Source organism: Halictus rubicundus, chromosome 10 (assembly GCF_050948215.1).
Source record: "Halictus rubicundus isolate RS-2024b chromosome 10, iyHalRubi1_principal, whole genome shotgun sequence".
Lineage (NCBI taxonomy): Eukaryota > Metazoa > Arthropoda > Insecta > Hymenoptera > Halictidae > Halictus > Halictus rubicundus.
In genome coordinates, this window is record NC_135158.1 from 3356891 (window position 1) to 3370235 (window position 13345).

The window sequence follows — 13345 nt, forward strand, 5'->3', positions numbered from 1 at the left end:
ATCTCAAGAACCGAGACCGATGTCCTAACAGTTTCCAAGGCCCGATCGCCAATGAATCGCCGAGAGCCCGGCTCCATCGATCGCGCAGTGTGAAAGACAGCCGGTGTGTGTACTATTTGCGTGGTCGGCGATCGCCGGCCCCCGCCTCTCGATCGGTCGCGATAAAAATCTTTCCCACCACCCCCACCCCACCCACCCTGGAAACACGCGAAACATTTTGAATCATCCTCGCCCATCAAACGAAATCTCACACTCCCAGTTTCTTTTTCGCATCGACAAAAGAACGCTGAAAAACCGGTTGGACCGATCGGGGGGTCGAGGGGCACGCGGTGCAGGGGAACGTAAACGCCGCCGTCCGCCCAAGAAATAAACAAAATCGCTCTCCAGTAGCGCACTCGATAAAATTTCTTCGTCGTTCGTAACACGTTCAGTATAACAACACCATTGGGCAATGTACACTAATTACACGATTCTTTTATTTCGCTTACACGGGTTCCGCTGGAAATATCGACTTCCTTTTCATCTTTCTCTCTCTCTCTCTCTTGCTCTCTCTTTTTCCCTTTCCTCGGAAACAACAGTGGCCTCTGAATCAGCGAATGTTCTCTTTTATTTACTCTCTCAATCTCTCTCTTCACCACGTTTCTCTTCCTCTTCTTCTCTCTGCTCGCGAAGGGAGGGAGTGAGATTTATAATCTGTATAAACTTAATCGGGACTCGACGCGGGTGGACCGAAAGGATTCTCTCGTGGACACATGTCTCTCTGATCTCTTTCTCTCTTCTTTCATCCCCTCTCTTTCTCTCACCCTTTTCTTCTTTTATTTTCCCGGCCCTGTGTCGCAGATATTCTGATCGATCTTTCGGCTCCACGCTCGCGATGGCTTCACCATATTCTTCTTTTTTTTCATCCGTGTTAATAATATGCATATTTTTCTTTCTCTCTCTCTCTCTCTCTCTCTCTCTCTCTCTCTCTTTCGCTCACTCTCTTTCTCTCTCGCTATATACTCGCTCCACTCTCTCACTTTGTACGTCTTTCGATAAAAAGTCGCGTTCGTCGACGGACAGTGCCGCGATTCGGTTAAATTATCATTCCCCCCTTCTCCCGCTTCGTTCTCGATCAACTGGCAACCCACTGTCGCTCACTAACTAACGTTCCCAGCTCTGTAACTAGTCCCTCCGACTCCCATTCTTTTCTCGCGCCTCGATTGTCCGAAACCGAAACAAAGCGACGCGATCGGAAAAATTTATAAAAGCGGGACTCTCTGTGATCTCCCGAGAATCAATCGTGAATGGAACATGGTTATCGATTGCTATCGATGTCACCTGGGCTGAAAGGATTGCGGATTGCGAGAAACGGAAACGGAAAATGGCGACAGCCGGCCGTCGTTTATCATCGCGCCGCGGGTCACACGATACTTCCGGCAAGAGACCACGTGGGCGCGCCCCGGCCGAACAAGAAACGCGTGTACATGATCGATCAATTCGATGTTTAAAGAGATATCGATCTTTGGAAACCGAGACAGAATCTCCTGAACCCGGAGCTTGCAGAACGTGAACCTCGCGTGGGCACACAATACGTATAAACAAAGCTTAAGCTTTCGAGACTTTTTATGGGAAATTGTGAGTGATTGTACACGACCATAAGGGCACAAAAAAATTGCTTAAAAATTCAAAATTCAAGACTTTGTATAAAAATTTTCACGTTAAAAGTATTAGCCGTTGTAGGACAGTATAAAGAAAACAGAAAAATTATTGAATAAAATTTACAGTTCCGGTTCAACCGAAAGTCCTCGGTTTCCGAAAGTCTCAATGAACATTGCTAGATCATTTTCACGCGCGTTTCCTCTTCGAGAAGCAAAGTAATATATCCAGCAGATCGAAGCGACAAGAAAGAAATGAATACACCGTGATCGATAATGGCCTAGAGGATGACAGACGCCATCATGCGCCGCAATAATTACTATAGATCATTGTAAAAGAAGCTGCGCGTACCGGTGAGGAGAAATCAAAGGAGAACGTTACCGAGGACTATACAAAATTAACAACAAAAGAACGAACTGTAAAGCGGTTATATTATATGTATATATATAGATACGATTATATATAAAAAAAAACTAAAGGAGCACTGGAACTGCAAGAGGATGATCGGACCAGAGCGATTTTTACTTAGAATCCCTCGATCATTGTCTTCGATCCCTCCGAAGTAGTTCAGTGCGTCCACCTTACGGATCGAGCGTGTTATTTAATCGTATCGATCACAAAAAATTATCACCATTCCCCGTGCATCCCTCGTGCATCGTCGAGAACATGCGCAGGTGCATCCACTTCCGGTTTCCTCGTTCGCAACCTCTTGGGCGGCGATTGTTTTGTTCGTAAAATGAATTCCAGAACGATGGAAACAAAAATAAAACATTTAACTCGTGGACTTTCAATCGGAAAAACAAATAAATATGCTGCAACTGAAGTGCAGATTTAATGCAGATTTTTAATGTTTGTCAAAAAATAAAATAAGACGTTCGTTTCATCCAATCACGTACAAAATGATTTATTAACTTCTTTCTCCCGTATAATAAACAATGTCGTAATATATTATATACACGTCTAAATTACCAAAGTTTCATATCTATGCGATGTATGCTAACTACAAACAAAAATGTCAAGATAATCGAATAGAACGGTAGAGTTAAAATTAAAAACACTGTGTCACAGAAGAATGGCAGAAACGCAAAATAAATAGGTATGTTAAAGCGGTAATTTTTCACGACCAATTAATATTCAGCAAACAAATGACTAAACACCTGTTCTTCAGCAAATTAAAAAATTATCCTAATAATCCTACGTAACACTAGAACGACCGGCCCAGTATAATCCTAACTGGTGCCGGATATTTTTACATAACTAATAAAATTATAAAGACGCTGTTTTGCAAAGTTATGGAAAAAAAATACAAGGCAGAGTAGCAAAAGTTAGAGTAAAACCCAAGTATTTTTCTTTCCCCAAGATTACATATAGCGACATAACCTAGGTGTTGGTCCAAATTAGGCTACTCTTGCCTCATTGTTCAAACACATACGCTAGTGACAGATGCACAAAATCAAAATAAATGCAATCTTGGCATTTTTACAAAACGATACGCAATCGCGAAGCGCTGTCGGGCGCTCGATCGCGATTAATATTGAATCTTTCGCGTTTCGGGTCATTGAGAGCCGACAAAATGGCGTCCGTAGGTCGGAGGAAACCGTACCTGGTGTGCTATCGACGACGCTGAAGAAGGGAATGAAATTAAAAATGGACTAACGAGCGCGCGAGCCGGTGTGCTCGGTGAAACGTTAACGAGGAGAGGCGCCGTAAGAAAAGCTCGGACGCGCTTCTGATCACGGTCCACGCGGCTCAACGATTCATAATTGCGTCTACTGAAAGAACATCATATCCTGTTGTGTACCTGCTGTCTCTGCATACGTGTCGTGTACGTGGATTGTACCTGTGTGTTTTGCGCGTGAGTGTGTACATGCGAGACACGTCGACGTAACATAAACAGACCGCGGCCGAGGATCGAACCGCCATTTTTTCCCTAAATCCGTTCGCGCACGGTGTTCCCTCTGATCTGAACGATTCTCTGAAAAACTTTTCGGATCATCAAAAAATTGCAGCTCTTCACATGGACGATCGTGGCGATTTATTGTCTCGAGCGTTTTCTTTGACACGTTCTTCAAAATGTCTTCTTCTCCTGGCTGATCGAGGAAACGGGAGCACCGCGCGCGATCTATCGATCGCCGCTCGATCCTCCGCCGCGTCCACCTCTCGTTCGCGTGCGAAACTTGTACGTGTTCAAGTCTAATCGCTAAAGAAATGTATATAAGACGTGTATTTCTTTATATATTCCTAAGGAGACCCATATTCGGGAGGCCCGGTTTCTGTGCACGTCACCCATTATCCCGGACGCCCCTTTTCTTTTTTCCTATACACGTTACACATGCGTGATTTCGCAGTATGTCGTTATGTTGCTTGCTTCATCATCATCATCTTCTTCTTCTTCTTCCTCATCATTTTTTTTTGTCGTTTAATTGTTTAATTAATGTCGTTTAATGTATACACCTATAGTTGTCTAGCACAGCTGTAAAGAGAACCTTACACACTAAGAGACAAAAAAGAACCGATATCCTTAATCGTAGACTTCTATAATATTTCATATTTATTCTCATATATATATTTATATTCATATATATATACTTTGTCTTCTTAGATTATTCAAACCGCGTCGCAAAAATTGTCCGCGTGAAAAAGAACGCCTCGAAGAACAACCGATATATAAATTGCAGGATAAAATTTTTCCATTTCTCCACCCTTCTATCACTAGAACGAGCCTCGTCCGCTCGGCGACGCGGCTCTCGCGATTTCCATTGTCTAACATCGTTGGGGGGGGGGGGGGGGTAAGGATACGCTCACCCGTTTTCATCCTCAAGTCCGAAAGCGCGATAAGTGTGTGTCTCGAAAACGGTGAATATTGACTATTAATATTATCTGCCCCGAGAGTACGCGACGTTTTTTCTTTTTGAGCGGACCGAGGCGGAGCCGCGGCGACTAGCGAGCGGACGAACATAACCGAGTTAGAGCCGAGTCTCTAAAATATTCAACGAAATTCAAGGATATCTCTTTGGGGCGCCGGCCACTGGCAAAACTGGCCGACGGTTCGAAATGAAGGAAGTATTATCCCTTAACCACGCCTGAAAACTGCCTCCCTCCTCTCTCCCACCCTCTCCCGCTCTCTCACTCTCATAAACTTACTATTTATCGATGATTTCAAACCTTCTCCACAAACCTCTCCGTTATCCCTCCCATAATGACTATATGCTAAACTCTATTCATAGTTCAACCACTCATAACCTTTCTTTCCTTTCTCTCTTTCTCTCTCTCTCTCTCTCTCTCTCTCTCTCTCTCTCTCTCTCTCTCTCTCCCGCGTGCTCTCTTTCTTTCCTCGTCCTCAAAAGACACCCCTTTTGTTTCGCTTCGTCATCGTTCCTCTCCCTCCTTTGTCGTACACGCCTCTTGTACGCCCACCCCGTACCACCTACAACCCCTCTATCCTACCCCCACAACGTGCCATAGATGTGCTATTCGATTAATTATCATTAGAAGATTCACGGACACGATTACGACGATCGATAAATTCAAAAATGTGAGACACGACCGAAACACGACCAACTGCCCACCCTCGCCCGGGATCTATCGATCATTCGTCCAGGCGGTTACGATGCGGGGTTGCTCGTGATCACCGTGGCCCACTCACTATAAAAACACTGACATAGAAAATCCTCCGGCCGTTTGACAGCGACGCGAACAGGTCTCGGTCGAGGGACCGTTCGACCTTCGATCGTCCGTTGCGATTCTAGATCGTCGATCGGTGCTCCCAGGGCTGCGTGGATCGAGGTAGATACTTCATCTGAGAGATCGTTCGTTTGTAGATCCGTCCCTCGCGCCCGTCACCTGTCCGCGATCGCTATCGATCGGCGGAGCTTAGATCGTTAGAGCGACTTCAGCTCGGAATAAAAAAGGTTAGCCTATTCGTTAATTAGCCTTAGCAACTACAGAACGAGTGCGTCGCGCGTCGGCGTACCGTTCAGGGAACAAAAGAGGGCACTGGTCTCCTCGATCCTGGATCCAGCTCCCTGGATCTCGATCCTGGAACGCCGATCGAGGGGACTCGCGGTACACAGACGCCATCGAAACTGACTAATTATTACAAATCGAACCAGGTGCCTCGAGTGCGCGGCCGATCGACGATCGATCGCCGCTGATACATCGATCCGAACACCTCTCGAGGATCGAGAGCGCTCGATCTCGATTGCAAGACGAGCGCGCGACGACGAGAAAACATTTCCAAGGGAACAACGAAGGAGAACGGGCCTCGTCCCGCGATCGAGGCGGCGATCGATCGATCTGATGGCTCGCGCGATCGCGGATCGACTTTTCTCGCGAAAGGAACTCTCTCTCTCTCTCTCTCGTTTTCTCTCCCATCCACCTCCTAGTCCGCGGTAATTTGGTTCCTGCGTCATCGAATCCTACGATAGGAACTGAAAAGGGCCGATGATGAGAATCGATTAAACATCTGTCGCTCGCGCGCGGCACCTATCCCCCCCCCCCCTTCTCTCTCGCTCCCTCTTATTTTCTCTCTCGTATTTTTTGCTTTTTCTCTCTGTTTTTTAACAAACCACGCGGTGAAAAATTGAAAACGGTAGGGAGTACGAAAATGCGCGCGACTTTCCGAGGCCGTCGGTCGGACTCTTCGCGCGAGCAATCGAAAATCAATGTTCCTCCGTTCGTTCGAGCACGAAACCTCTCTAAAAAAACTCCGCAAGACTTCTCCCTCTGTATCTCCTGATTGCTAACCCTGGACGCGGGTCCGGGCGAAAATCGAGGAAGCTACCGGAAAAAACGATAAACCAAACCGAAATATCGTGTCGACCCTCTGTCTCTCGCTTTCTTCCCACGACTCCTCCCACTATTTGGCACTCTGAGAAAAATGCAACGAGATCCACTTCCGCCTCGTCTTCGTCCTCCCATTCTGCACCGCGGAATCGAATTTTTGCCCGAACGGGATCCGTGCTAGAGGAAAAACGGTGAACGAAATGGAAACGCGGTTTAGTTCGCGCGGCGCGATCGGATTGGTTAAGCTTTATAACGCACTCTTTCGGCTCGTCGTCTGTTTTGGCTATCGAAGAAGGGTCCCCACGTGGACGTCTACACCCTCTCTCCTATCCCCCCTCCCTATCTCTCTTCTTCTTCTCTTTTTTTTTTGTTGTTTTTCCCATTTTTAATTATACTTCTTGTCTCCCCATTCTCTCGCTTGCTAGCACACTCTTCTCATACTCGCGCGGACACGCTCTGCCCTTTCTCTCGCACTCTCTCCATCTAATTACTCGTTTGTAGATTAAATTAGGGCGTTCGGCTTTTTCGGCGAACGCCGCGCGTCCTCGCTCCTTCGAACGATTATCCGAGTGATCATTTATTCGCGGTTAAAACACAACGAGGAGAAGAACAATTCCGGAGAGAAAACACGGCGCGGTGTCGCGTGAAACGCGACTGTCAATTCCGTCGGTGACACGTTTCAGGAAACACCTGCCACCTTCCTCGCTTGACACACTTCTCGACTCGTTTTTCCCAGCACTCGAACGGTTTCGTGCAATTTATACGACTCGTCCTCCGCGTTTCCACCTGCGTTGATTGCACGCGATCGACGGACCACGAAATTTTTGTAAATTGCCCCGCACCGGGGAAAATAATTAGGAGGCGGCTATCGCGAACGACCTGCTCGTTAACGCGGCATAAAATTTCTGGATATCTTCTTTTCGCAATCGTCTTAAGCCTAACAGTTTTATCGTACAATAACGCGTTTCTCCGGGTCGCGAATAATCGGCCAGATCGAGTCGCTCGCGGTAGCGAAACCCTGATTACTTTCTGCGGTTTCGACTCGTTTGTCTTTGATTTTTATTATGAAATTGTAAAAGCTACAATCCGGCGAACAAGCTGCTGCTCGACTACAATTTCACTGTTCCAATTCTCGCCGAGATTAATACAGTTTCAGGGAATACTAACACTACAAGAATTATTTCAATTTCTTTCCTACATTTCAAGCTGTTCTGCCTTCAATTTTTATGAATTTTCATCTTCCAATTGTCTCGATATTTAAAATTATCGTGGTTTTCATTTTTGCAGACGTTGAAAGACGTATTTTAACCTCGTTCTCGATATCTCAAACTGTCCTAGTTTCAATTTTCACAGACGCTCGAGGAGTCGTTTTAAATTCGTTCTCGATGTTCCAAACGGACTTAATTTAAATTTTAATGGACGTGCGAAGAATTGTTTCCGCTTGGGTCTCGATATTATTCCCAGTCATAATTTTGACGGACGTTCGTGAAACTACGTTTGCTTTATACTCCAAGCTGCCCTGAATTTAATATTTACTGACCATCGAAGAGTCGTTCTCATTTCGTTCTCGATATTTCAAGCTTTATCAACTGTAACTTTTGCACACGTTCAGAGGAATCATTTAAAACTCGTTCCTGATATTCCCAGCTGTCCTACATTGAATTTTTAGAGACCGCCGAAACTTTCATTTCGTGCTCGATATTTTTAAGGATCTTCTCAATATTTCAGGCTGTCCTGGATTCAATTTACTCGAGCGTTCCAAGAATATTCAGTTATCGATATCTGGAGCTGTCTCAGTGGTAATTTCTATCAACGAGATTCCATAAATCAGAATGTTCAACGTTCGAATGCAGGATCGAGTCGAGAAAATTTCACGATGCACATTTTCAACGCGGAAATTCCGAAATTTTCGCAGGTTCGAAGGAGCCGGACGCGATCCGAAGGATCCTCGCTAAAACTCTACGGGACATATATAAATCTGCTAAATACACTTCCCGGCGTATAATGGATTAAGTATACTTTGAAATCGAAGTAACGTAAAGAAGGTACACGATCGACTATACTACCTTGGGAAACGGTGGGCGGTCTGTTTGTGGGACGGCCGCTATTGATGGACAGCAACGACCAGCATCGCCAGAAAAACGAAGATTTTCTTCTCAGCTTGCTCGCTTACTCTCTTTCTCTCTCTCTCTCTCTCTCTCCCTCTCTTTCTCGCACTCTTTCTCTCTCACCAAACATTTGGTTCTCCCTCCCACTAAATTACGTATTTACACTGGCTACTACGGACGCCCGCGACTTTCGCGCCTTCCGAGGCATTAGGATCGGTGTGTCACGATCGATACTGAAACGAGAAATTAAAAGAGAAAGCAGAAATCGCCATCCTTCGGCCATCGAGCCAATGGAACGAATCTAGGCTAATTAAGGGATGGGAGAGGATGATTCGGGAACCAGGTAGCAGGGAAGAACTCGCCTAAGCAGGACGAAAAGCAAAAAGAAATAGTAAACCACTCGGATAAGATCGGAAACGAATGGACGAGCTCTGTTTCGAACAAAAGGAGATCATACATTGTTTTCGTGTACATAGTCATGTGTGCGTGCGCGTCGTGTGTCTCATGCGTGTGTCATACCTCCGAGGCGGAAAATCGCTGGGCGCCCGGCCGATCAACGTGAAACCCATCGAATGAGTCGTAGATCCTTAAACAAAATCAACATGGCCGCCGTAAACGTATAAACTAATAAAATGTAAAAAAAACAACGTTCTCGATTATCTAAGTAACAAACGATAGTTCAATATCTCTTCACCCTTTTCAAGTTATAAAGTGGCCTTCACTACCATTTTTCATTTTTTTGTTTTGTCCGTTTCGTTTCTACCTTTCTGCCATCGTTTCTGCCATCGTTACTCACGCTTTTCCAAAGCACGTCTCACTTTCTCTCTCTCTCTCTCTCTCTCTCTCTCTCTCTCTCTCTCTCTCTCTCTCTCTCTCTCTCTCTCTCACTGCCTGTGCACGATAGATCGATCCAAAGCTGGGGGATCGATCATTCCAACTCAACCCGTTCGCTTCGCGTTTCCTCCGTTTCTTTCGCAGACTGTCAACGTAATTATGCGACTATCAGGGAACGAACGCGGGGGACGATTCACTCTCGCAATTACTCGCGATCTTCGTCGCGATGTATTTTCTTCTGTTTTCTTTTCCTAAGATGATCGGAGCGATCGAACGCGGAAAGAGGACGGCGATCGAGGCCTCCGCGTCTCTCGAATTTAAACCTACCGCCGTCGAATTGTCTTAATCTAACCAGGTTACAAAGGTTACCGCTAATTTCGAGGTTAATTTACCGAACACGCCTAAACCTAGGATCTCTCGCGAACGATCCGTCCCCGATCGCGCCGTCGATCGAGCACCGACGATAAAAACAAAAAATCTAATGTCGACACCTAAATCAATTTTGGCTAACTTAAGATTTCACGCGGACACTGTCCTTGTGATTTGCCGATCCTTACCGATAATACTGACATCCGCGGGCCTCGGTGTCCTCGATCTCCGCGTCGATTCCTGGCTCGATCATCGTTATCACGGATCTCGTCGTCCCCGCGTTCTTAATTAGATAAACTCCACTAATCGACGCCGGAAAAGAAAATGTCTTAAACCCTATCGCTGTCGCGGGCGCGCCTGGATCGACGCGATTCCCTCTCGATCGTCTCGATCAATCCTAATGCGTTCGATCAACCAAAATAATCAATTCTTTTCGGGCAAAAAAGAAACAAGAATCTTAATGAAAGAAAAATAATGTTCAGATTGCGATGGGAATGTAAGGACGCTGTACAGCGTCTTCTTGATCGCTAGATCGCCGATCTTCACACGCTTACGCTCGGCAAGTGACGAGTCAAATCAAGAATTTAACAGTTATATAATATTGACATTTATATTTTGACGACTATTGAATCACAAAAAATCTGGATCTTGTATGAAATTTGTTAAGCTGTGGATCAGAGGTATTATTAAACCGTGGACGTTTTCGAGAAACGAAAAATGGTCTGCATCTGTTGCAAGAGATCTTCGATTTGTCGAATGTCATGGACCCCGAGGAGGATTTGCGTGTGAGATCGGCGATCGATCAGATCGATAGAGGGGGAAACGCGCGTGGTCCGGGAGGTCCGCGGGACTCGTTTCCTTGTTGTTTCTCCTCGATGACGATGACGGTTCCACGGATGGAGCCGAAGAGAGGGCAAGAACGGTCCGACGAACTATGCGTGTTGCGGGATCTAGAGCAAGGTCGCCCGGAGCAGGGAGATCAGCGGGTCGAAGAAGAGGGGACACGGGTCGGTCGCGGCGCTCAGACGCCGGTTAGCTAATTGTAAGTTCCCTAATGGTTACGGCCACTGGCTGTACAGCTGGAACTGCTCGCGGGTGAAGCAGACCGAGAGCGGCTTCACGAAGTGGGCGTCCACGGCTCTGCAATGGGGACAGGCGAAAACGCGGCTGTAGTCCGAGTAGAAGTTCAGCCGCTGGTGAGGATAGATCAGCGGCTTCTGGCAGCTGTTGCACTGAAACAGAACAATGGCGCAACGCTTTTACTGGCTGCAACCCTCGCTATCAAGCTCCTCTTACCATCTATCAGGACGGAAAAATCGTGACATATTTCGCCAAGCTATTTGCCTCGGTATCGTTGAAGAATTCGGAGCGTTTATTCAAATGGATAGAAATATCGAATACAGTGATTTCTCTATATATGTCGCCAAGACCTGGACGATAAACGTCGCGGAATTATCCCTGCGTCTCGACTCCTGGACGATACGTTACGCTGGCAAGACCCGTGTTGTTGACATATATCGAGAATTCACTGTACAGTAAAAATTCAGATAAATTCGTCGAAGCGCGTAATCGTTAGGGAACCCTGTGACGAAGAGATGGGGGACGGTGCAGCGTCTAACGTAGTTGTAAGATAAGTCGGCAACACGTGTTAGGCGCACGAGCGGAAAGATCCTCGGCTAAATAGGAAATCCGAGACTCACCTTGAGCCGCTCGGTGCAACAGGGCATGGCAGCGAAGATATCGTAGCTGTACATCGTTCCAAGGACTAAGCTAGAGCCGTCCCACGGCTGAGTACAGCAACGACAACGCACAGGTTGGCCGCCGCTGCCTTCCAGGCAGCTCATGCACACCGCGGACAGGAACTGCGTGCGACCTTCGACCTTCACCTGGAACAATCAGTCAAGAAACATCGATTTACATTCACGATCCGCCTTTCTCCTATTCTGTGAGTTCTTCGGGGCCATCGGGATCGGGACAGTGCAACTACAATATTCTAGTTTGGTTACGTGTATAGGGGATTTTTCGAATCAATTTTAAAATCCAATTCCGGAGGAATTTCTAATCGTTCGATGGCTTAAATTAATGATGAAGAATAGCACTTTGCGATGCCGTCGTTTTGGTTTCAAGGGAAACACGAACATGTTCGAAGACTGTACGAGTCTCCGTGCCCGCCAAAAGTCGCAACAGCCGACGGACGCGTTCGAAAAAAGATACTTAATTTCATGGACTTACCTCGGCGCAAGCAGGCGAATGCTGTCTCGGGGACAGGAAGAACGTGCCGTCGACGAGCGGATACCTGTCAAAAACGAGCATAGGCGCGCGGCATAGCACGCAGGACACTCTGGACCACTGGAGCGCGGCCAGCGTGGACAGGATGAAGCATCTGGTGTCGTCGTTGCCGTGGTTGCCCTCGTCTTCCATCTGCAAACGTAAAGGAAGGGTACAAATGAGTCTCGGCAACCTGTCCGACAAAACAATTTCGACGACGAACGACTGGCCGCCGCGTTCAAACGAACCGTTCGCGAAAGAAACGCGGCTTCGAGCTCGCCTGGAAAAACGTGGGTCAAGTAATTAAAAGACAAGCTTTTCGGTGATGAGGATACAACTCGACAACGATGTAATTACTGTTCTGGTTCTACGGTGAACCGGGGAAAAATCATTTCAACGCGAAATTGCTAATACGCCACTCCACAAAATTAAAGAGGTTCGCTGGTTCTGCAAATGACAATCGAAAAATTGTCCATCTTCAAACTCCTGTAACCTCGCGTAAAAAAATCGCACGAACCTCTCCTTGTGCTCATTTAAAAGCGCGAAGACTCTACTTTCAGGTTCTTAAAATTAATTTTCTCGAGAAAAATTTTTCTTCACGAAACAGAGCGAAAAAGTGAGCCCGCTTTTCTCCATCCGAAATTTCACCAATTCGGACGGTTCTACGGAGCCGAAAAAATTTTATAAATACTAAATTTTGTTCAATTTAGGTAACGTCGGAAAATAATGTTACGGTCCACTGTGGGTCGCCAGGAATCGAAAATAAGCGTCGGAGAGCCGTCTCGATGGGAGAGGAGCCGAAATGTCACGTCCTTAATGACGAAGGAAACGACGGCAGAGAGAAAGGGTGGACGACGAGGGGTGCGGCAGAGGAAAATACGAAGACAGGAAATGAGGGAAAAAGAAGACGAAGAAGGTGTGTAGCACCGGTGGCTGCTGAATAACGAAGCGAGCCGAGGCAAAGGTTAAGGTCGAGGTAAAAGGTGGAAGGATTTTCTGCCTGGGGTGGGAACGCTCCAGACGAGGACGTTTATAACCACGGTAAATATCCTGCTGAACCCTCCGCAGCCCTCCCGGGCCCGTCTCCGATCATCGATCATAAAGAAAGAAGAGGAAATGAGGAAAAAGGGACGACGCGAGAGAGGCTCTCCGGTGTTGTTGAACCTGCGGGATGCCTCGCGTTTTCGCGATGAACCCAACCGGTTATCAATTTGCAGGCTTGACAACTGCATGTGCGACTCTTCGCGGATAAATGTTAGAATCTTCTCTCGTCAGTGGTGCCGTTGGAAGTTGATCTGAAGTCAACTGAGGAAGCTGTCTTCGCGTTAAAACGAAAGTCTCTG

General features: G+C 46.7%; 1 protein-coding gene across 2 annotated transcripts in view; it reads right to left on the reverse strand.

The window, feature by feature from the left end:
* LOC143357941 (headcase protein-like) overlaps positions 1 to 13345 on the reverse strand; it is a 237343-nt gene that overhangs the window by 43730 nt on the left and 180268 nt on the right. The window contains exons 3-5 of one of the 2 annotated variants that reach the window (XR_013082905.1): positions 11967 to 12155; positions 11435 to 11620; positions 10369 to 10966 (exon numbers count right to left, since the gene is read on the reverse strand). Coding sequence is in view for 1 of the 2 variants with exons in the window: in XM_076794670.1 (XP_076650785.1) it covers positions 10793 to 10966; positions 11435 to 11620; positions 11967 to 12155 (549 nt within the window). In the remaining variant the exon portion in view is untranslated. Of the gene's footprint in view, positions 1 to 454; positions 10967 to 11434; positions 11621 to 11966; positions 12156 to 13345 lie in introns of those variants that run through there. The other variant, XM_076794670.1, reaches the window with a different exon arrangement.